Raw genomic sequence first — 25,404 nt, 5'->3', positions numbered from 1 at the left:
TCCTGTTCTGGGCAGGCCGGTAGCCACCCCAAAAATGTAGGAGGAGGGGGCGATCCAACCACATTATAGTTCATTTGCAAGCCTACCGTGAAAATTTTAGGGCGGGCAGCAAAAATTTAGGGGGGCGGCCCCCATGAATACGGGCCTGGTTCTGAGGAACCCTAACAATATTAGGCTTCATTATCTGCATCAAGAATTTCACCTGCCACGAACTATCTCTGGGCAACTTGGATAAAGATCACAAAGTTCGTTTGCAAGTGCATCTCGAGAAGATGGAATAAACCAATGACAATTTCATTGCAATCACTGTCCAAGGGTTTACTAGTGCTAGTTATTGCAAACTTTGTGTGCCCCAAGTGACGTTTGAATTTCTTGACGTTTTTGGGCAGAAGCTATTTATTTTTTATTTTATCTATTTTGTACGCGCCTGTGGCGTGGAAGACACGGATTCGATTTCCAGTGGGAGCTCATGGGTTCGGATCCTACGTTAAGCTGTAGGCCCACGTCTCATATAGCCTCGCTGCTGAAAGGAACGCTAAAATTAAATGAATCAGTTATATTATTTCAACACATACTACAACGGATCTGGAGAGACAGTCGGGGGACAATGACACTGTGGAGGCCCGCCCCCATTACTCCTCTAGCGTCGCCTCTTTTGTGTCGTACTTGTCTGTTGTGTTTATAAAACATTCTAAAAAAAAAGTGTGAATAGCAAAATCTGCTCTCGTTAGCGACCAGTGTTTCTTCTGAGATGAATCAATATTCTTCAAAACCACAATCAAGCTAAACACATGTAAGTAATTTGGAAATACATCCAATTTCACCAATGCTTCATTTACAATGTATGTTATATATTGTATCAGGAAAACTCTCAATAAAGCGTGTTAGAGGAATTGTGTAAAATAGGTTGAAAAGATGAGCTAAACTTGGCAGATATCAATACAGCATTATTTTGAAGTTATACAAGGGAAAAGAATCTTCAATAGCTCAACTTAATGCCCGAATTATAAGACTCGTGTGTGCAAGATTATAATATATAAAGGCATCTATGAAGCATCCCACAAACAAAAACGTAAGTGTACCTTTTAAGAGACACTGTGTGCTAAAGGGTTAAGTAGACATGTAAAAAGATGTCAGAACAATAATATGACATAGAAATCCGAGCCTTACTAATAAAGCTTGGAAGGTTAAGTAGTGTTTGGACTATCAAAATGAATACTGAAGAGTGGAAATCGGTTGTGTAAGTTATGAGTCTAGGTTCACATGATTTCGATCCGATGGATGTGTAAAAGTGTGGCATTGTATCTACCAGGAAATATAATCGTAAGGCAGGTGTGTTTATAATAGTCACAGTCGTACTGAAAAGTTCTATAGTTAGTCAAATGCTCCCAATATTGTAATATTTGTACAGAATTTACCTCTGTTACTTCCAAGATAACAACGTTAGGTGCCGTGTCGCCGCTTCTTCTATACGATGATGTGTAGGAAACAATCTTGAACACTAGAGTTTACCGGCACTTAGTCTTCTGACCTTAATCCTTTAGAACATGGAGTTGCACCGACGGATAAATCTCGGGAGATGTAACCAGCGTCCATTATTTTTCTGGCTGAAGTTTTACAATAGGAATCGCGGGTCGACAGTATATCTAGTGGCTGATGATTATCAGCAGAAGACGGCACCAGCAGATTTTCACATAAAAAATATCATTTCAGTTAGCTGCCCAGTACTTTATTTTGATATACAATCCTAATAATAAACAATCACGCTAATAGATGTCGCTTCTTGTGCTGTTACTTGCCCGTATTGAGTTCATATATTACAACTGGCACAAACGTCGATATCTGCGCATACTTGACTACTGTTCCTACGGGAACTAAGGTATTTAGATGAACTGCAACTCTCAATGGATGTTAAACTATTATTCACTTTTGATTTTATGGGCTTTAGGGCTAACTTGCTTTTTACAGTACGTTGGTTAACTAAAGATTACTATTCAATTCATTCTTATATATCGTACTTGATGATACTATGTACAGCACATTTTCATTATGTATTGTTAATAGGAGCTGTATTAGCTATTATAGGAGGTATAATTCAGTTACTCCCTTTATTTAGACGCACTAATATAAATCCAACCTGACTGAAAATTCAAATTCCACATTTCTTAGAACTAAAAAGTCTACATTGACGCTATTCAGATTACGCATATGCTTATACCTTTTTGAAATACCGTTTTTAAAAGTAGAATATTTCTCTTATTTGCAGTCGTACTACGATTCGTATTCATTGTGAGAAGCTTTTGCTAGTTCTCGACCAATTTTATGTTGAATTTCCATTACTAACAAATTTCTAAAATGGCGGGTAAGTGCATTGGGCTTAAGTCCCAAACATAAGTAAATATCTTCTTTAGAAATGGTTACATGAAACCAGTTAGGACTTCAAGATAAAACATCTTCTGTAGTGAGATTATTAACGATCAAAATCTACTAGAAGCCAATCTCACCTACCAGGTATTCATTTTATTTTAAGCTTTAATATCCTCCCTCCTTTTCGACTTCTATACTTAGTGAAATTTATCAACCAGCCTATAAGGGCTATTGGACATCAAATGATATTTAAGATATGCGTTTTCCGACTTTTTGATTCTTGTACGGCACCGCTTAGTAAAATAGACAATAATTCTTTCCGTTTTCTAGCTCTGGATATTAGATTATTCTAGCTATTAATACTAATATCCGACATCTAATTAACTGTAGCTGATGTATTATATATATGAGCTATGCCTACGTACGGCATAAACGCAGATGTCACTCTAGAACGATTAAATTCAATAGGAACTATTATTAATCGAACAGGACTAAACTTCAGACAATGCTCACAAATCTGTTATACGCAAAACTTCCTAACGCATATAATTTCTTTGCCTTATGCTTATCAAACAACTCTGCTTACAGTTGTAAAATTATTTCCATGTTGTACATGTTAAGTATTTGTAAAGGAGTTTTGACAGTCACCAGCCAAAATACGTATATGTTCGTTTGTCCAACTACATCACAGTTTTCTCTGACATTAAGTGTAAGAGAACATACTTTTCTACTTACCGAGAACCACTCATGTTCCGAAGTCTACATACGAACATGTTCGTAAAGAAAATCCAGGTTCAATTTCCAGATGACAGTATATATGATCCAAATATCTTGTTAAATTGTATCTCCGTATCTCACATAGCCTTTAATGATGAAAAAGAAAAATACAAAACGAACGAAAAGGAGTTTCTCGGAGTTCTCCCACTTTCTTAATTCCATCATTTTATTCATCAATGTCTCCCTTAGCCTCGGAGGATAATTGTAGGACGTTAAACCCATAAAGGACCTGTATTGGCCGAATACTATGTACTTTTACTGCCCATTGTACTTTGTAAAAATACACAATATACGACCTTCAAATCAACTTGGAAAGCAGTACGATATTAAAATATACAGTAAACTTTCGATTATTTGCAATTTTCTTTTCCTTTTTCTCTCCTTTTTTGTAACGATAAATTACAATATGGTATAAAAACGTCAAAATCAGATAAAGAAGAGTTGTTTTCACACGAAGAAACAAAAACTGTTCATAGAAATTTTGGTGAGAAAGTAAACCAACAATCTTGTAAGTATAGAAAACCACTATTTATTAAATCGTGTTTGTATATAAAAGTAGAAGTTCAACAACATCAGCAGAAGCATTTTCGTGTCATTCGTCATTCTTTCATTCTTGTCATTCTTTGTCATTCTTTGGTCATTCTGCTTATTATCCGCGGTTGCCGCATCAGCCCAATTCCAAGGATAATCGGAAGTTTACTGTATACATAAAACTTACCGTTTTATTGAGATGCAAGTGATACGCTATAGCAAAACAAAACGCTTATAGCAAAACAACAAAAATAACATTTATTTTCACTAATCACAAGACTAGTATATCACTCCACGATCTCATAGATCATGGCTAATACTTGAAAAAAATACATCAAGAAAATAGTCAACTATCCAGAATAAACTGCTCCAATAAAAGCTTTACAAAATCACAGAATTCGACCAATCTTCTTTCTATATACAATATAAATAGTAACAAAAATTTTACATGTTACATATATAACGTCGAAATAACAGTAATATAAAGAACACATGAGAATATAAGTCATCAATATAAACAAAGTTGTAAAGCTCTTTGATTTTGCAACGCAAAGGGAAAAAAGCGTAACAGAAAATACTAAGTAAATCGCGCCAGATAAAAATATATTTGGATATAACTTAAAATACTATATAGTTAGGCGTTTTATCCATAAAATAAATCGACATTTCATTACATAATATCAATACATGATTATTACACTGGGAATTCATACATTTTATACTCATTTTTGGATAATGTTTTACATTTATGTATTGCAACCAATAAAAGAAACGATCATCAATTACCCTGAGTACAAAATTATGTCACTGTCGATGCATTTGTTATTTACTGAAAATCGTGTAAGGAGTACCACCCAAATGATAAGTGAAAAATGTTTCTCTTCTTTGAGGATTTGTTCAACTGTTTTCTGACACTTGCCGCCATTGTTCCTCACAAAGATCTCGATCAGTGACTAGCATTTTCATTGTTGACAAATTTCATAGTTGACTAATATATCAATATTTAGTTATACTGTCTCAATCAATACGATCCGGATGCAGTAACAATGTTTACATTAAGCAGTATTGTACACATTGTTGGGACACATTAAAAATTTATGCATACACAATTGTGATAAGCTAAACGCATTTTCTTCGTACACACATTGTTACGGCAACGGATTCTATATTGCGCTATAAAGATCTGAACCTGTTTACCTGTAGCTAAGATCAGGTCAAACCTTCAGCAAAAAAAGGTACATATTGATAGTATGTCAAAATTGTGAGGTCGAGTTCAGTCAACTTTTCTTTCACCCTCTATCTAAAGAGGATGTTAATCTACGTGAACAACATTCTTTAAAATGGGCACGAACTGGTACATCATGACCTTGTTCATCGTAACTTGTAACATTGTACTCGGATTTGGGTTGTTATGATGAGGACAAGACCATTTTACAACTAAAAATGCCTACAGAATGAAAAAAAAATGTATGGCGAATGCACTTCAAAGGCCACCTCCACTTCTTTCTACCGAAAGTTTCTGCTTCCTCAAGCGTTCACGCTCCTGGTGTTCTTCTTCCATCTCAGCCATTCGGGCAAAGCGAGAATTCACAACGGCTCCGGATTTAATGGCAGACATCATCTGGTGGAGGAGGATAAAACACATTTTCATTTGACACTGGTACAAACAATACGAAATATATATAACATGATAATTTCTATCTATACAAGCTGAACTAAAATCTATCGACATGCAACACCGACACATTGAGGAAAGTGATAGTATTTTTTTTTCCTCACAAAGAAAGAAATAAAAAGGAAAAAAGCGATGCTGTATTAGTACTTCCCTTTAAACACTGTTTGTGTACCCTTACTCTTTTCTCGTTTCCTATTTCTACTTCTAATCCAGACCCATATAAATAAATATATAATACAAAGTTACTTTAAATTACCGTACATAAACTGTTCTCAGGTCATCAATAGAAAATAAGGAATATCGATTGTTCAGTCAGTCTGTTCCCGGTAGTGCACAAACAACCTATTACTTTTTTTATGATGAAAAAAGAAAGCTTCGGTTATTTTCTTAAATTTGTGACTATCATTTCAGTTCTTCACATCTTACTAAACCTAAGTCATAATGGGCACAACCGCCGGAAAGGCCTTCTAAGCCCTGTAATCAAGCCTCAATTATTAGTATCACACAATTTAAGATTGTGCTATTAGTATACTATTCTCCACGATAACTCTTGAACGGAAACCGACTTTTTGAATTTTGATTTTTGCAATAGATAACAAAGGCAATTATCTCTGCCAAGTTCGGTAATAGAGTCAGTCCCGTGCAGATTACGAATACTCTGTATGATAACTCTTCATCGAAAACGAATTTCTGAATGTTGTTTTTTTCAGTAGCTAGCTAGAGCGATTATTTCGATCGATTTCGTTAATGGAGTCAATTCTGTGCAGATTAAAAATATGGAGGGCTACTTGTTTTCGTTTAGCGTGATTCTGTGTACTGTCTTTATCAAAGTTACCTACTATTTTAACATAAAGTGAAAGGCAGTTACAGGAATATATAAGCTTGTTGTTTTTTGCTATTATGAAATAATGTTAAAGAATTGAATATTTTTTGTTTTTTCATATTCTTTTCAGAAGAGAAAAGTGTACGTCGTAAAGAGCCACAATAAATTAAAGGTTAACTCGGATTAATTGATTTAACAAATAAACGACTGAATGAAACATCCACTTTTCGACCACAAAATCATTTACCATCCATTTAGCATCTATCATCCAATTAGCATCCAATCATCTACGACTCATCAATGCGAATCCACTCATAGACACCCGATCACTCATCATTTGCCATGCAATGGTCTACCACCCGATTATCTCGGTATCCACCGTCTGATTAACGCATTATTCGTTATCCGATTTTCCAACAATCCACTATTCCATCATCCTGTTATACATAATTCAATCACCTATTTGTTAAATCAATTAATTCAAGCTATCCCTCAATTTATTATGGTTCTTTACGAAAAGACACTTTCTCTTTCTTCTAAAAATAAGAAAGTAGAAAAAAAAAAGCTTAAATGTGCTTTTATAACCTCTTTAAGGGGATTAAGATTAGAAGTTGTATTTCTGGGCTTTCTGCATTTTACTTCGTCACGTATGAAATATTATGACCCTCGGCATTCACACTAGCCGGGGAAGTGGGGGGAAAAAGGCGGAGACCTTTGTGTTAGCCTTTACATGGTTATCCTGGCATTTGTGTGGTATGAATGAGGGAAATCCAGAATGACATGAAAAGGATTTTACATCCTTCCGACCGAGTGTCCCTAACGGGAAGCGAACCCAGGACCGCTCGCACCGAACTCGAGAGCATTAACACTACACTACGCGGGGCGATTATAACTTCTTTTCACTTCATATTAACAAAATAACAGGAAAAAAACTAAACTATTATAAAGACAGTAAGAACAATTACGCGAAACTTAACCATGTGCAGATTAAGAATATGAGAGCTACTTATTTGAGTTCTTTAACGAATTCGATTGATATAATTGATCTGGATATCTACTGCAAAACGCAAATTCAAAAATTCGCTTTCACGTTATCGTGTGAAGTAACAGAAATAAAGACGTGGTCTTTATTTTTAAACTCCACTAACGAACTCAGCAACTGAACTATCTACTGCAAGAAAGCAGAATTGAAAAATTCGGTTTCCTTCAAGAGTTATCGTGCGGACTAACACGTAAAGAAGCGTCCTCTATATTCTTAATCTGAACAGGTTCGACTCCATTTTCAAATACGGTCGAGACAATTGGTCTAGCTATGTATTAAGAGAATGAAAAAATTCGCTGTCGTTCAGGGATTATGACGTGAAGTAATGGATGTAAAAAGTGGGCCCCGATATTCTTAATCTGCACGGGCTTGAGTATATTAACGAATTCACCAGAGATAATTGCTCCAGCTATTTATTGCCGAGTTCAAAAATTCGGTTTTGCTCACGAGTTATCGTGTTGGGTAATGTACTACTAACACAATTTTGTAAGTCTCACTTGCGATCTAATTGAGGGCTCGATTAGAGGGCTTAGAAGATTTTTCCGGAGGTTGTACCCATTATGGCTTTCATTCAGTAAGATGTGAAGAATTGAATTTCCCAGGAAAAAGTTGTTTTTCATAAGGAAAAGTGTGAAGTCCTTTTCGGTGTTGACCCAGCATCGTTAGTCGATTTGGGAACTAGTTGAATAAAGAATTCAGTCCAAAAAAACAGAAATAATGGGGTTAGTGGCCGACGTGCTGACAACGAAGTACTTAGTTGAACGTACGTAATTTGTCTAGCTATAGCATTTCATCAGTCGCAGCATCACGATGTTGAGTTTATTTATTCTGCCTCATATGCCAGTCTGGTATGTCTAACATTTCCTAACTTTGCTCTTTTAATTTTCCTACGCTACGATGATGATACATAAGTGGCGTTTTAAAAGGCTATATCACGGGATCTTCAACCTGCCAAACAGTGCGGGTCACATTGATAATTTAAGTGACTTCTCGGGCCACTACGGTATTTAGAACTGCTTTTAACTGGATTTTCATTACTTAATTTTTGAAATGGGCAGTCTACGATAAAGAGGTCTGTGGCCCGCGGGCCATATGGTAAAGACCCCTCATTATATGATCAAAATATCCATATACATAATGTTTCTGCTTTGAGTTTAGTGCCCCTTTACACCATGGAGGTTACATGAGACATGGACCTGCAGCTTAACAATATTCAAACCATTTACTTCTATCGAACATCGAACCAGGTCCCCCCACACTAAATATGAAAACTATAACAGATTAGTCAAGAGAGAAACCATCTCATATTCTGATTTCCCTTTGCCCATGCTGGAATTCCTATAAATATTGATAAGGATTATATTTCATAGTTTTCCAGATGCAAGCTACATGTGGGACGTACGTAAAAGATGCAGAAAATTGGTATTTATACACAGTAAAACAGTTGTAAATTTTTCTGAGTTATTTTTATTTATTTACATAATTTACTGTCCTGCTTTGACCCTAAAACTTCTCTCATAGCCATGGTATTACATTCATTGAAGTGTATATTGCCAGGAAAAAGACGTAAGAAATTATCATTGACGTACAATTTCATGATTTAAATTGTGAAGCAGACATTGAAAGAAAACATTACAGCATGCGTTTTCCTGAGTACGAGAGATTGTGCTGCTGACGATCATTAACACTTCCGACATCGTGCCAAAGAATTCCGTGTTCACTGCTATCAAGACTTATTATTTTTGCCTACTTTGGATCACTCTTAAAGTCAGAGCATATCTCAAAATTCGCTTAAAGGCATGTCTGGGAATTTCACCTTCCAGAGAATAGTCCATACACCAGGCACGTTGCTAAGGGGGGTCCGGACCCCCCCCCCCCTTCGAGACCAGAAATGAAAAAAAATTAAGGAAGGATAAAACGAAATGAGAAAAAGAATAATCGGCGTTAAAAATTTAAAAAAAAAAAAAAACTACAGAAAGCTTTTGGTTACTCTTTCTTATGAGGAGATTTGTATTACTTCCAATACATGGTAGTGAGGTGAGTGGGATATCCGGGAAGAGCCAGGGAATTTGAAATTTCCGGAAGTTACGCAATTCTTAGAATTTCTGCTATTGTCAGGGAGATTTCAAGCTTCTGAAAGCATAATGCCGGTTGTGTAACAGCGTGGAGATTTTTGATTATAATTTTTCGTCATCGCAATCTTGCAGTATCAAACACGTTATTTCAAAAACAATTTTCTACTACTCCTTTAACCTGTCATTTGGAAAAAAAATGAAATGAAATGAAATCTTCAAGTTTTACGTCCCACGGTTATGCCGGTTAGGCTAAAGGAGACGGTGATGATGAGAAATGAATGAAATTGTGGAATGAAGAAAGTGGGAGGAAACGGGAGAACCCCGAGAAAACCCACGCACACGGTGTTTGTCCACCACAAAGTTCACTTGGCGGGGGCTGGGATCGAACCCGGGACCCCGCCAAGTGAACTTTGTGGTGGACAAACACCGTGTGCGTGGGTTTTCTCGGGGTTCTCCCGTTTCCTCCCACTTTCTTCATTCCACCTGTCATTTGGAACAGACAGTAGTTGAAGGAATAATAAAAACAAAAATTTATGGGAAAAGAAAGTTCTGTTAACATTTGATTCAACAGACAAAGGAACGCAGATATTGTAAAATCTTTTACAAGACATTATTGAGTTTGTACACTCATGTCCAAAATTATTGTCGCATGTCTATAAATATGTTGTTGTAGGAATATAATTTGATAACGAATTCGCCCGGTATTTCTTATAATGTTAGTATGTATATAATCGGCAAAGACATGTAAGTGGCAAATTTTGCCAAAAGAGCAGTAAATAAGAACAATAAAACTTTCTTGTTCATTTAGCAACATTTCGTTTTACTCACTCTAATTTTCGTATTTATAATTCTTTTCCTATGAAATTTACCACAAACAGGGTCTATACATTTCCCGATTATACACATAATCTCAGTATTAAAAGTACTCTGCAAAATCATTATCAAATTATATTCCCCTGGTTCGAATTTTGAAAATGCCTCTCGCCCCCAGCCAATGGGGCTGTATTTGGAAGTCAACGCACGTGGGAGAATCACCATTCATCTCAGCTATCGCGAAAACTATGAATTTAACACTAACATCGGCCATTTTCTACTACTTTTACATGTTCCAGTAAACGCCCCCCATCCCTGAGGCACCCTGGTTCGAATTTTGAAAAAAAGTGCTTCGTCTTGGTCTGGGGCCTGGACCAAGGTACCCGTGACCAAAATTTGGTAACGATCGGTCTTCTCATCTGGTCCCCAGGCCGCACACAGACAGACAAACAGACACACAAACAAACCCTTTTAGATATGAAGTAATGTTTTACGTAGTATTTTTTCCAATAAGTCAGTACTTGAGTATTCAGAACTCCAGATATGAAGATTCATGCCAAATCATAAATATCACAGTATGAATTATTCAGTACAATTTATTTTTCTCCCTCGGAATGTGATCAAACACCCTTATTTCAGATCCCTGACTTAATGACAAAATATGAGCTTTTCTATCCTACAGTTTCCTTCAATGAATCTAACACCTTCACCAACACCGATCCTTCCTTGACTATTTTCGCCCGAAAGTTAAACTAAGCAAACATGCATGCACGATACATTATACATACAATCTTTACTAGTAGAAATACTTACATTAATTTTACTTTACTTTAGTTTTCATGCTTCTTTTTTCGCAAATATTAGTTGCGCTAGTCATTCAAATATGGTTATTAAAATAAAACAAAAGAACTAAGAACACACACTGAATATTTATATTATGTCTAGAACCTACTGTTATAACGAAAGTAATACATGCACAACAACTGATACATGAACATATCTATAAAATCTATTTACTGTTAGTTTTTCATGTAGAAATTTTCACAATTTACAGAAACACACACATAGCACGTAACACGGATTTGCAATTTGGAAGTTAGTATTATAAAATACTAAATGTTATATGTACATATATGTATAAGAATTGCCTCTTGAAGTTTTGTTTATATACAAAGCTACGTATAAAGCGCAAGCACTGTTCCATAGTGGCCCTTAGTACTTGAAATGGATTTTTTACCCATAGTGCAACTGTAACTGGCAAATGACTTGAAATGGTGTTTTCTATAATGACAACATTCGATGAAACCTCATTTCTGCAGATAGAAGATCTCAAAGTGTAAACAAAAATATGTAACTTTAAAACTAGCTCAAAAATTGTAATTTTCGTTTTTCATTCTTTTATGTTCATATTTGAAACTACTGCGTGCTTTATATGCAATTATGTAATAAAAATATAATGCAGTAATTTATGTTGTTTAAACATATTTTCTTCGACAACCTTCGCCTAATCCAACGATTTCGACAATCCGACCCTACCCTAGTCTGACATTAGTGAGAGCTTACTATATTGCAAGTTTATTCCTAATAAATACTGAAGGAATTTATCTAAATATTTAATAATCTGATTTCGGCGTTACTAAATATTTAGACGCATTCCTAAGCTTAATTGACCAGTTAATTATTCATATCTGCTTTCATGGAACATAGAGATTGTGTGATAATATTTACACAGAAACTTTCGTCCAATTCACCCATGCCTCTTGTTAAATAACTAGAAAATAATCGCATGTATAATGTACAACTTGAAAATGTCTAGAAAAAAATGAACACAAAATTTTCCAAAACAAAGTGCACTGAGTCTACCAAGCATGCCACACCAATTTCAAACTTTTAATTTTGATGTTTCTACCTGCAAGTACTCATCCAACTCAACCTGACCATTCATATTTGTGTCCAATTCTCTGAGAATTTCATGCAATTCCTCCCCTGGAACTTCCTCACCAAAACGCTGCAAGAAAACAAACGTCATTGAGAACTAATTATTTTGAGATAAATGAGATTATATGCAGAAGTCAATACATTACCTGCAGGTAATCTGACAATTCAATTTGACCATGAGATGCCAAATCCACTTCACTCAGAATGGAATGGAGCTCAAGCTCTGACACAAAAACTTGATCTTTCTGTTAAAAAGAATAAAAAATATAACCATTTCTACCGTCTACAATACAAACTACCACTACCTAAGTAAAAATTGACAAAAAAAAAAAAAAAAAGTCTTCCCATATTATATACAGGATGTTCCAGGAGGAAGGGGAATACTCGTACTTTGGAAAATGGTAGTATGGATGATTCTACGCAAAAAAGTTCATATGAACATGGGTCCTAATCTCAACGGTTCGAGAACTACAAGTTGTGAACCACTTTTGACTTTATATTGCATATTGCTCACCCTGTTTTTTTACAGAGGTCAGACCTAGTGGATTTGAAAGGTGATGGAATGGCCTTTCCAACAGTATACAATATTTAGCAGTGATGTCTTTGGAAGATAAGTTATTGAGGAATATTTGGGAATCAGTGTTGCATCCAATTTCTTTAAAACCTTAACCTTCCCAAATTTCCCTCAATAGCTTCTCTTCCAAAGACAACACTGCCACATATTGCACATTGTTGGAAAGGCAATTCCATCACCTTTCAAATCGGCTATGTTTCACCTCTATAGAATAAATAGAGGTTGAGCAATATGCAACATAATGTTAAAAATGGTTCACAACCTGTAGCTCTCAAACTGTTAAGATTAGGAACCTTTTTGCTTAGAATCACCCATACTACTACCATTTCCCAAAATATTGCCCCTTCCTCCTGGGACACCCTGTATGCAAAAACTATTTTCCAATCCGCTTTTCTTCTGTATCCCTCACCAAAGGAAATATAAACCTTAAAAGAAGAATTAATTGAAGTAAAGCACAAGAGAAAATTTAAATCAAATTCCATCTCAAAGAAAGAAGCCATGTTAAAAACACGAAACAATTTACGACAGAGCTTAAATATTGTAGCTAGTAAATACAATAAAAACGAACAGAACATTATGTTTCCCAACTTAATATCAGACAGCAAACAAACGGTTACAGACTAATTGTTAATTCAAATACGGTACTACAAATACTATACGCCTTTACTTTTACAATTTCAGAATTTACAAACACTATTACGAATCTAACGAAACTAATACACATATTCTGATCGTATGGGTCTACTCAACACTATTTTTTTTTTTTTTTTAATATTTGCACTATCTATACAGTATGACCTAATTTTACAAATACTAAAATAATCTACAATTAAAATCTCATTTGAAACCTCAAAGAAAAACAGTAATTACCTGTAAAGCTAGATTTGAATCCAAAATATGTTATAGCAACGGCTGAAAGCTAACTCATGCAGAACGTAATTTGAGCTAACACATCATAATATGTCTTTGCAAAACACTCATTTCACAATATTTACCGAAACTAAAAGATTTAGTACATTTCTATTTGATTTCGATTATTATTCCCTCAGAAAGAATCTTCTGAAATAAAGACATAATTAAATCAAAATTGTTCACGAGGCTATATGCTTCACTTAATAAATTGCGAACATTTTATAATTGTTACACAATTAACATTGTATGTGACAACAAATAAATGTCAACTCACCATTCACTTAGTTATTTTTTTTTTCTTTCCGCTGTGAACAGTCAAATGGTCGAAAAACAGCCCAGGTTAAAGATACAACAGTTAAGCACCAGTTAAAAATATGACTATTAGACTTTTGAACGATCAACGTTAATTGTAGTAATGAACTGAAACACTGAAAAAGGTTTACGTCTAACAATTATCCTAAGGCTTTCGAATAACCAAATAATAGCACGCTCATCTTTAGTGTGTATGGTTCCGAGTTAATTCCTGTATGGAATCCAATCTCTGTTTTAGCTTACAACAATAATCACGTGCATAGGCGGAGCTATGGGGGAGCATAGAGCATAGGGGGCACTGCCTCCTCCCAACTTTTTGACAAAGAATAAAAATGCCACCTATAAGATCCTTCAATTCCCATTTGTATTTACCGTGCCCCTCCAGCAGATAAAAGGTCTGCCTCCCTGGAGACAATTCCTTCTCCGCCCATGATCACGTGTTACAAAATAAATTTCACTCTACTTCAGCTGTGTTCCTAAATAGCTCACATACAATATAATCAATAAAGTTATATCTTCATAAAAACGAAGTAATATCAATAATTACATCCAAACCCACACACACATAAAGACACGGCTTCACTATAAGTCTTAAAATACATATAACTACAAGTTACAAAGATATTCACATAAGTTAATATTTCTTGCTCGTTATGAAATTATAGAACTGAACTTACTCGCAAAAAAAGTATTATATAGGAAAAGAATTCTAATATCAAAAGTACATCTAATTGCACACGCAGCCTTGTAATTGTATACAGACTTCGTTGAAATTGCAATCAGCCCATCACTGGAGAGTGTTTGGATTTCATATGAAAAATAAAAAGAATTAGAAGTAGAAAGGTAATATCTTTCATCTGTGGATGTTTTGCAAGCATGAAAATTGTATATTTAAACAGCACTAAAAATTATTTATACCTCAAATCCTTTTTATTCTTTCCTAGTTATTAAATAATAATAATAATAATAATAATAATAATAATAATAATAATAATAATAATAATAATAATAATAATAATAATAATAATAATAATAATAAATAGGTCCTTGGCGGTAGACTAAGTTGAACATTTCAACGAAATCAAATCGACAGAATCTATAAACAGAAGTCCTTTTGATTCTAAGCATAAATTCTGTGCACCACACAAATTACATTAAGAGTTTCAACAGTCTCTTTTATACATACCTTAAGACCTTGTCTGATGTCATTGATAGAAACATAGCCTTTCCTATCCTTATCGATGGCCTGGAAACGTTTGATGTAAGTCTGAATTTCTTGTTTAGTAAGGTTAATAGGAATTCGTTCACGACTTGCTCTGTTCACATTCTGTCCCATCTCCTGCTGGAGAAATTCTACAGCCTTTTCATACTGAGCCTGAAATGGAACCAATAATTATATCGACATGCCAATATCTACATCGCAAGTCTTAATTTAACCCTTATCCGGGCAAGCTATTTTTGTAACGTAGACTGCAACTGGAGCCTTACCAACTCGATATGTTCATGACTTTACCTTCGACTAAAGATAGAATATTTCAGAAATTTATGTCATCGAAATATTTATGGTTATTAAGAAATTCGAAGAAAAATATGAAGCTACTGGGCCTAGGAGGCCCCGGTTGCCCGGATAAGGGTTAATCATTGCATAGACGCTTACAAAATGACTGGATGAATAATATAACGTAATCGAAAAGGAATTTTCTTAAGGAGTGTACTACTACCTCCGAATGCAATGGAAATATCGGATAAAATATTGTGGTCAACTCGTACGTGATAAGAAAACCTCTTATGCTTTATCAAATCGCATTGTTCAATACGGGACAACCACCGACCTCCCCGATCTGAGTTCAAGAGCAGCTTGTACCGATGACAGCACTGTCTGTGTTAGGGAAGTGTTCCGAAGTCTCCAGGAATATCAACGACACGACGAGCGAAACTAAACATTTACTAATGATCTTTTCGTTGTCACTTTCTTCCATTCTGGCTACTGACTTGCCCATCTGAGCCTCCTAAGACTTAATGTTTGTAACAATATTTGGTAAACGGTATAAAAAATGCAGTTCTTGCTTACGAAATTTCCGCTATTCCTTATTCATGTTCTTCTTGGGTCCAAATATTCGTCTCAGCATGGTACTCTCAAATACTTTCAGTCTATAGTTTTCCTTCAGATTAAACGACCTGCTTCGCAACAATACAAACAACAGCCATGATTATAGTTTTATACCGTATATTTTAAGCTTCGAATTCCTCAACAGAATTCGCGAAGACAAAAGATTGAACTGAATAATAACACGAATTCCTTGCTCTCAGTCGAATTTAATTTCTTCGTGAATATAGTTTTGGTCTGTTAATACTGATCTTGGTCATTTGAAAGTATCCACTTTGTGGAAAGTATTATTTCATATTTTGACGTATCAATAACTTGCAGTATTACAATCCCGACGAATTTCCATGTATTTAGTTTTCTCTGCATTTACTTCTAAACCCATATTCCCGCACGCGTTTAGTATAACCTCGGCATTTCTTCCTATTGTTCTCCTATCATCTATCAGATTTACCTCATCAACACACATCATAACCTGGTGAATAACATTTAGCTCTAGGTCCTGGTTGCTATATTTGATTTTCCTTATAGCGTACTCCAGAACAAAGCTGAATAATAATGGTGACCTTTCCTTGTTTCATGCCTTCTCGACATGAAAGCTCGTAGACAAGTATTTTCTTATTAGACTACTTTGGGATTCATTTAAACACATTTTAATTAATTTAACTAGCTATTTTGATATTCCGAATTCTGTAAGAATATTGGACAAAGTTCCCTTCTTAACCTAATCTAAAAATCAATAAATAATTGATATATCGGGATACTGTATTTCCATTTCTTTTCGAGTATTTGTCGAACGGTAAATATCTTGTCGATAGTTGTTCGATTTCGCCTAAATCTACATTGATAATCTCCAACAATTTCACCTGCGTATGAAGTCAATCTTGCTAACAAAATGTTTGAGAGGATTTTATAGGATATTGACGGAAAGAGCCTCGATAATTATTACAATCAGTTTTGTCGCCTTTCTTTTGAACTGAAACAATTACTAATTTTTTCCATTCTTGTGGTTATTCCAGATAAGGGGAATGAGTACGTGTATTCTGTTCCAGAATTTTTCTCCTCCAGCTAAAATTGACTGAACCGGAATTTCATCTACACTCGGAGGTTTGCATTTCTTTCATTTCTTTACAAAAAATTCTATTTCTATTCGGTTAGGCTCTGAAATATACGGTTCTGTTGTGTGCATTTCCCTTTCTCCACGAACATTAGTTTTCGGCTGTGTGTTAAGCAAATCGTCAAAGAATTTTTTCCATCTATTCAAAACGCTATCTGTATTTAGTGGGAATTGTTCCGTCGGCTATCTTTAATATACTGTATAAGAACGAAGTTGAATAATATATATAGCCTTTCTTAAATTCGTTAATGTCCTTATACATGTAACGATTTTTTTTTTTTTTTTTTTGTTTTTGTTTTTGTTTTTAGTGTTATTTTCAAGTACATTAATTTTAACTTTAAGAAAATCGCGTTTTTTTGTTCCAAAAGTTTTAGAAATTTCCCACCTGATGTCAACGAAATTTTACGTAGTTATATCGTTCGGATTTTGTAGTCAACGCAGTTTTGCTTGTTTTCTCTTCTCTGCTAGTTTCATGCATTCCTGGTCAAACCATGGGTTATTCCTCTGTGCACAGAAGTATACATAATTCAAGTTGTGCATATTGTAAACAACAGTATTTTGTTATAAAAGCATTTAACCTTCAGCAAGAAAAATGTACTTACTTCAAAATGCATTCCTTAAACCCTATTGGTATAAAATTAATTTTATTGGTGTATTATTTCGTGAGGAGATAGAAAAAAAGTTCGCCTTAGTGATTACTTTTTGAAAGTATTCAATACTATAGAACTTCTTGCCAGTCCACTGTCTTCATTAACATTAATACTAAATAATAATAATTAAAAAAATGTTCTACGGCTAACCTTTTTTTCACTTTTGCTCCACGACAGTTCCTCTGCCAAAATGTCTATCACCATAGGAAGAGCTTCTTGTGCTGCCTGTACATTAAGAAAGGCAAGTCGCAGTCTCCGTGCTAAAACATCAACAGCGGTGCATGCGTACTCTCTCACAGCATACCGCACCTATAAGGAGAAAGTAATGATCACCACAGAATATTAAAGCAATATAGATACAAAGCTCACGTGTAAAGTGTGACAAAAAAGTGAGATGAAGTTGAAAATCTAACTTTATAAATTTATTTTAATTTCTTTTCTCTAGCGTTATATATACGTATTGAGGGAGCGCTGTTTTGAAATGAGCATAAGAATTTTTTGAATCAATGTGTGGTTTTCCATTGATCTTGCTTTGCTCTTGTTTCTTAATTTTTATGCTTTATCGTTTCTGTTTACTTGTCATTTCATTTCATTTTCCTTGCACTAATTTTCCTGGTACCCTAAACACAACTTTTAGGCAGTGAATTATTGTACTCCTACTTAGCATGCTACAATTTATGATTGAAAATAAATCTGAATTACTTTTTGGAACGAATTAATCTAATGTGTTATTTTTCTAATGTATGGATTTAGAAAAGGTCACAGATCAGCTATTATCCCAGCATTCCCTGCTTTATGTAATATATATATATATATATATATATATATATATATATATATATATATATATATATATATATATATATATATATTTATTTTTTTTTTTTACATATACAAACTTTAAAATACGTAAATTTATTCTAGTAGAATATTAAGCACTTTTAAGTAAGTACATAACAGGAGAATCATTATATAGAGTTTTTCAAAGGTCCCCTGACATTGGGTAACACTGTTATTATCCGAGTTACAACAAAATGTAAGAGGGGAAACAGGCTCCAAATATGATATTTTCAACCGAAAGTGAAGGAATATTTTAAATCAGAAGAGCTGTTTGGGCTGTACACTCTTTATGCGCCTAATGTTAAATAAAAATGCAACGTTGCCATTTACCTTGACCCATAACATAAGTGAATGAAGTTACTGCTGCCTTTTACTCTAACGTGACAATGTCCTGCCCCTGTTTCAAATATGCCTTCATTTACTTTATGTTGTGGGTCCACGTAAATGGCAACGTTGCATTTTAATTTAACATTGGGCGCATAAAGAGTGTATAGCCCATATGACTTGTTCGATTTAAAGGATTCCTTCACTTTAAATTTAAAATATCATATATGGAGACGGTTTCCCCTCTTACATTTTGTTGTAACTCTGATAATAACAGAGTTATCCTATGTCAGGGACTTTTGAGACACCCTGTATAATATGAGAATATTTGTGCAATTAAAAAAAATGAATTCAAGGGTTTTGTTTGAAAGAATTTCTGTAGAATTATTATGTTCATTGAAGAAATTCTTTCGAAAATTTACTAAATATATCCAATGAACTATTTCTCTTCTTGCTGGGGTTTAGAGACCTCATCGGCACGACAGTAAAAATAGTGCCAAGGCGAATGGACTGTATTTTCGAAAGAAGACTTGAAGATATTACGTTATGCAAGCATGAGAATATAGAATGAAACAAAAACTATGGACGAGGGTGAGAATGTTTCTCTTCATCCTAAACTGTACCATATACTGTGGAATAAAATCTGTAACACTAGATACACCTACTTTCTTCCGTCCAAGTATTGAAGATGTGAAAAATAAAAAATGTTTTGTCTAATAGGTCCGAATCCTGGTTTAATTTTTTTTTTTTACTTTCATATTCAGTAAGAAATGATATGAATACCTGTATTTTAAATTATTGAATTCGGCTTTTTTAATAACTACCTCATTTAATTTGATGTTTTAGATCCTCATACTGTTGTCACACTAGTATTCAGAAAAAAACAGCCATCTACGAAGTTTCTGCTCAAAATTATTCCTTCTAGTTTCTGCAACAAACAAGACTCACTGAATTTTAGTCACCTCTGCATCGATGTATGGAAATTCCTGATGAAGCTTCTTTCCTATAATGGGCCATCTTTTTCCCGTCATGGACGCCAATTTGGCTACTTTGAATGCTCTATCCCCATATGTATTAGCTAAATGCTGAGCTACTTCACATTCCAAGCCGAAGTCTTGTACAAGGCGAATATACATTGTTGGACTCCATTCATGAGCTCCTTCCAGTAAAAGGCCGTTCGTTTGAGATTCAGGAAACACTGGCTTCAGGTCACAAGCTATTGAAGAAAAATCCATTATTGCAGCTCAAAGAGTATAAATATGGTAATTTTGAAAACTATGATAATTGCAATTTCTTGCATAGTTTGTATAAAAAAGTATCTCTCTATCAGGACTTATCATCACCGACAAGGAATTTAACAATTTCTCCGAAACAAATAATCAGACCACCATATTATATTACTATTTAAAATGCACGCTCCCAATTTCAATATACTTGCTCTTTTCGTGAATATTTTAAAATAAAAGCGCAATTTCACTTCCCATAAAAATACAGAAACAACATACTTAAGACAGCACACAATTGTTAACCACATAGTTTTCGGAAATCTCATCTATTTCTGTTGAATTTGAAAAAAATACACTTGATTAGTGCCACCGTAATAAAAAAAAAAAAAAGCATGCATACAGGGTGTTAATGAACTATGCCAAAAACTATGAGATAATTCCTCCATCAAAATAAAAGTTCGTATGGATCCGTGGGGAAAAGTGCATCGTTTCAGAGCTAGGGCTGTCCAAAATTGTCGAAAAGCTCAATTTCAACTCGTGCTATTTCGAATTCGAGAAACCGTGGAGTGGCGGTCCATGTCACCGTAAGGAAATCCACATACACCATCCAAAAACGCATATTTCAGTAATGTGCAATAGGTGCTAAAGGGACTTTGTACGGGGTGTAATTCCTAGACATGCTATCAACAGAATTCTCAGATATGTTCTGATTTTAAGGTGGATCTAAAGTAGTCAAAAGGTAAGCCTTGACAGCAGTGGATACGAAAGGCTTCGACGGAAAGTCGAAAGTATTAAAGACTGCCAACACCACGGTCCTTCATGTTCAGAATGACGTGTGCTGATGTTTTGTTTCACGTATATACGTTAAAAAAGATAAAAATAAATAAATAAATCTTGAAATATACCGTGCCAAAATACATTTCAGCACGCGTTATTCCGAACATAAGGAACCGTGGAGCTGGCGGTCCCTAACACTTCCAACTTCCCGCCGAAGCATTCCGTGTCCACTGTTGTCAAGGCTTACTTTTGGCCCCATCTTGAAATTAGAACATATCTGAGAATTCTGTTGGGAGTATGTCTGGGAATTATGCCCTGTAAGGAATTCTTTGAGCACACATTGCTCAAAAATGCATTTTTGTATGTGGTATGTGTGACTTCATTTACCCTGATATGAACTGCTACTCCATGGTTTCTCGAGCTGAATAACGCGTGTTGGAATTAAGCTTTTCCACCATTTTGGACGGACGTAACTCTGAAACTATGCATTTTTCCCCCCACAGGTCAATATGAACTTTTTTTCCTTGTTTCTTATTTTGAAGTGAGAAATGGCCTCGTTCAGTTCGTTGGTATAATTCATTAATACCCTCGTATACATATTATATATATATATATATATATATATATATATATATATTGACAACCTAGCCACTCAGTGTCTATTTGGGGATGCAAAGATGAGTGCTACTAGGCGCCTTCCACTCACCATCTAGAATGAGTGGGTAAATTATAACTTAACTTGCAAGAGGTTTTCATATGGGGATTAAACAAATAAATATACGTCCACTTCATTTAACATAAAAACAATGTATTTCTGAAATCTGATGAATGAACTGTGAGATTTCTGAATGTTTGCTACAACGGATATTCGGAGTCATTTGCCAGTAAGGTATAGTACGATCAAGTATTGAGCTTTGAATTCTGACTCGGAGTCACACATACCTGGATAAATCTGTTGCTGTCCCACGTCGTTCTGGTGTTGAACTCTGCTCCTTAAGCTAACACTCCTTGTTGTTGGACGATGAAAGTGGGCATTGAGGAATGGGCCTCTCAATGTAAATCTCCCTCGACGTTCTGCGTCGTTAGAATATGTTGAAGTACAACGTACTGTTTTCTCCTATCATCTGGTTGATAATTAAATGGAACTTGGTTCTCCAGACTCGAACCCAAGTATCTTCAAAGTCGAATAACAATCTCGGAACTCTCAGAACTAATCATCAAGACTTAGGAACTGATCCTCTCGAACTCTCCTCTCGAACTCTCCAGGACTCTCTAGGACTCTCCCAAAACCTTCTCGTCCTGTGGTTTTGTTTGGCGGGGTCCAACTACCATCGTCTGCTTTTCCGTCTGCTGTGGCACGTGCGACACCGTTTTCACATGGAGAGACAAATTCCTTCCATGTGTCAAAACTCAAAACTGCAATCCTCGACACGTTCTGACTTCCCGATTCTAAGCAATTCTCCGTACATCCGTAATCTCATGAAATTCATAAAATCCCACAAATTCACGTTTTGTACAATTTCTAGAATCTGGCTAATGTGAGGAAAGACACATTGTCAACATTTCCTTCCTACATTGCCAGACACGTTACGATGACATTCTTATACACAACTGTTTACAATGAATTGCTGACACAACTATTAGCGAGATTGTGCAGCTTGCATTAACTTTACATATTCAACATTAAATTCCCATAACCTTACTTAACGATTTCGAGACATAAACATAACAATAAATCTAAAATATACAAATTATTATTCTCGAAAATCGAGTTCTTCCACATGTCCCCCCTTAAAAACTTGGTTGCTCCGCAAACCAAATTCGACATCGTAAGAGGGCGATTTTCTATAAACACCCTGTACATAATATATACTGACACCATATTAAAGATAAATATCAACTTGAAACGAAATAAGATATGTATTATTATTCAACATAATTATATAAATATTAATTAATCTTCCTTCAAATAACATTTATTTAAAAATATATATTCGAATTTTAATCTTTGTATTACTTTCTAACATTATAAAATACGACATTTCAAAATGTAATGTCGCAAAGTATATCCTCGCGACATCTAGCGAGTTTTTACTGAAACACTTGCACATCACATTTTGTCAAGAGTGATCATACATACATTTGCAAGTACTCTTGAGTTATCTCCTCTTAGCGACAACGCTTTTACAGTATCAAATAACCAAAAACTTCCATTACTCTGAATGTCCATACTTGCCAACCAATGAAGTTATTGGCCGTATCAGTAATGTTTTAACTTCGTCTCTTTCCACCTCTCTGTGGATGGAACTGTAAAAATCAAAACTTGTAACATAGTTTTTAAAACATATGTAATTAACATATTCACATTTGCACTATAAAACTTGAAAATATTAATGTTTTATTTTCATGAAAAATTTTATTCACTGATATTTAATCTGAACAGAAAGAAAATCCTGTAGCAGGGCATTGGAAATCCTGACTCTACATTCAGCCTAGTAACTGCAAGCTCAACAGTTTTTCAATCAAGCTTTGTCAAGGTTAATTCAACTTCCTGCCTTCTATTCACGCGTCACCGTTGACTGGATAACATCAAGTTCCAATATTGCGTCGCAATTATTACACTATTAGTTTTAAAACACTTTATTTTACAAAACCACTATGTCACACGATGTACGTGAATGTTTTATCTACGTCGAATGTTTATTGGAATTCACTAAAATGTTCCAATTCGTGACCTCTAATCGTGGGATTGCGTGCGGGATCTCTTGCACTACAGTAGTGTTACCGACATTCAAAATTCATGCTAGTACTCGACCATTACTCTACCAATCTGGCATATCCGTTCATGATTAAAATATTCAAAATGTGATATATTAAAAATTAAAATATTATAAAGTGATTAAATATTTACAAGTGAAAAATTTATTGATTAATATGTGATCTTTACTCTAATGGATATACAAACTTTATGGACATTACAATGGACTATTTACTGGATTATCTATATGGGTAAGTACAAAATTTACACGCGAATATATATATTTATTTAAATACTATAACTATTTACTTGTCCTTAACCTATAATTATTATTAACCTAACACTTGTTAACTGCATACAAAAATTGATTGCGATTAAGAAAAATGATGGATTTTCCATTTCCTAAAAATCCTGAAGGCTTTGGTCGTTAAATACGGCAGCCTGACTTGCCGTATCATCTCAATCAACAATTGGCTACAGTTAGCATATTTACAACTATCTATACATGGTTTTGCAAAATCTGACGTGTTTTCAAAAATTTAAACATTTAATTCTTCTCCATACCTAAATTTAATAAAATTAACGTGACGTGATTCTCTCTCTTTTTTTTTTCATTATCAAAGACATGACTATTATTCTTAGATTATAACCATAGACTATTTATTTAATTATTATTTCTTTCTTTATTTATTTACCTACTTTCATTGTCTAGGATGGCCATTCCGCAACAATTACACTAGGTTAACTTCATCTTATTTTATTATTATTATTATTAATCTTCTTAACTTATTATACTATACTTATCTCTATATTAAATTATTAAATTATTACATTATTTTAACACTTGCCGACAGGGCCTATAGCGTGTGAGAAGGACTACTATCGAAGAAAGTCTAAAACTACTTCTTATTTCCAACTCCAAAAGTTCTATATCTGTTCAGGGCTTCTCGTCTGCAGGAAAAATCCTCTGCATGTCCCCGATAATATTTCTCCATTTTTTCTTTTCTTGCGCTTTATTCATATACTATATCTATATAACTATTTCTTAAATTCTCATGGAGTACTCCCAGCGCTCATATATGCATACATAATTATCTATATATCTACTCGTCGATGCATGCTTAAATCTATAAACTTCAATATTTACTTTTCTCTTATTACTCTTATTTATTTAATTAACATTATTTACTATTAATTATTATTTCTATCTTCTTCTCTCTCTCCACATTTTATTATTACTTATAGTCTATGTTATAGATCTACTGATGGTTATTTCTTTTACGTCTTACGTCTATAATTACTTACATTCTAAATCTATCTTCACTAAAATTTCCTTCTTCTCAATACTCGCATTCCTAAATCCAACTCTCTTTTCCTCTTTCTTCCTGACTAATACAACTGAATCGATTAATCTAGACTATTTTTACTTTTATACTAAAAGAATATAATTATATTCTATTTCTACTATTAGATGCTCTACTAACATCTCTCTCTCTCTCTTCTGACTATCCTAGAATTCCCTAGAATATCAAATGATTTATTAACTAATTATTTCTACCTTAATTTTAAACTTACGCTAAGGGATTAGCTAAAAATGAAGGATATCTCCACCAAAAAAAAATTTGCACGGCTTTCACGTGATGTACGAGTCAACTCCTGTGTCTCTTTTCAACAATCACGGAAGACTTATGTTGCATTATAAATAAATATTCTCATCGAAGTGTGGTAAGCACCCACTTTAACTCGAAGAGAATGGGATTTCCTTCCTG

At 34.5% G+C, this 25,404-nt stretch overlaps 1 protein-coding gene across 8 annotated transcripts in view; it reads right to left on the bottom strand.

Annotated features, from left to right (window-relative positions):
* Nucleotides 1-3,907: 3,907 nt before the first annotated feature.
* Gpo1 (glycerophosphate oxidase 1) overlaps nt 3,908-25,404 on the bottom strand; it is an 87,042-nt gene continuing 65,545 nt past the window's right edge. For 6 of the 8 annotated variants that reach the window (XM_081758408.1, XM_081758444.1, XM_081758417.1 and 3 more), the window contains 5 exons: nt 19,837-20,090; nt 17,861-18,019; nt 15,026-15,214; nt 12,013-12,111; nt 3,908-5,296 (listed from right to left, as the gene is read on the bottom strand). In XM_081758408.1, the coding sequence (XP_081614534.1) occupies nt 5,159-5,296; nt 12,013-12,111; nt 15,026-15,214; nt 17,861-18,019; nt 19,837-20,090 (839 nt within the window). In that variant the 3' untranslated portion in view covers nt 3,908-5,158. Of the gene's footprint in view, nt 5,297-12,012; nt 12,112-12,187; nt 12,287-13,485; nt 13,675-15,025; nt 15,215-17,860; nt 18,020-19,836; nt 20,091-25,404 lie in introns of those variants that run through there. The other 2 variants (XM_081758434.1, XR_014131494.1) reach the window with 2 other exon arrangements.

Source organism: Thermobia domestica, chromosome 1, assembly GCF_964235325.1.
Source record: "Thermobia domestica chromosome 1, izTheDome1.hap1.1, whole genome shotgun sequence".
Lineage (NCBI taxonomy): Eukaryota > Metazoa > Arthropoda > Insecta > Zygentoma > Lepismatidae > Thermobia > Thermobia domestica.
Note: the sequence above shows the minus strand (reverse complement) of the source record. Positions and strands in the feature narration are given on the sequence as shown.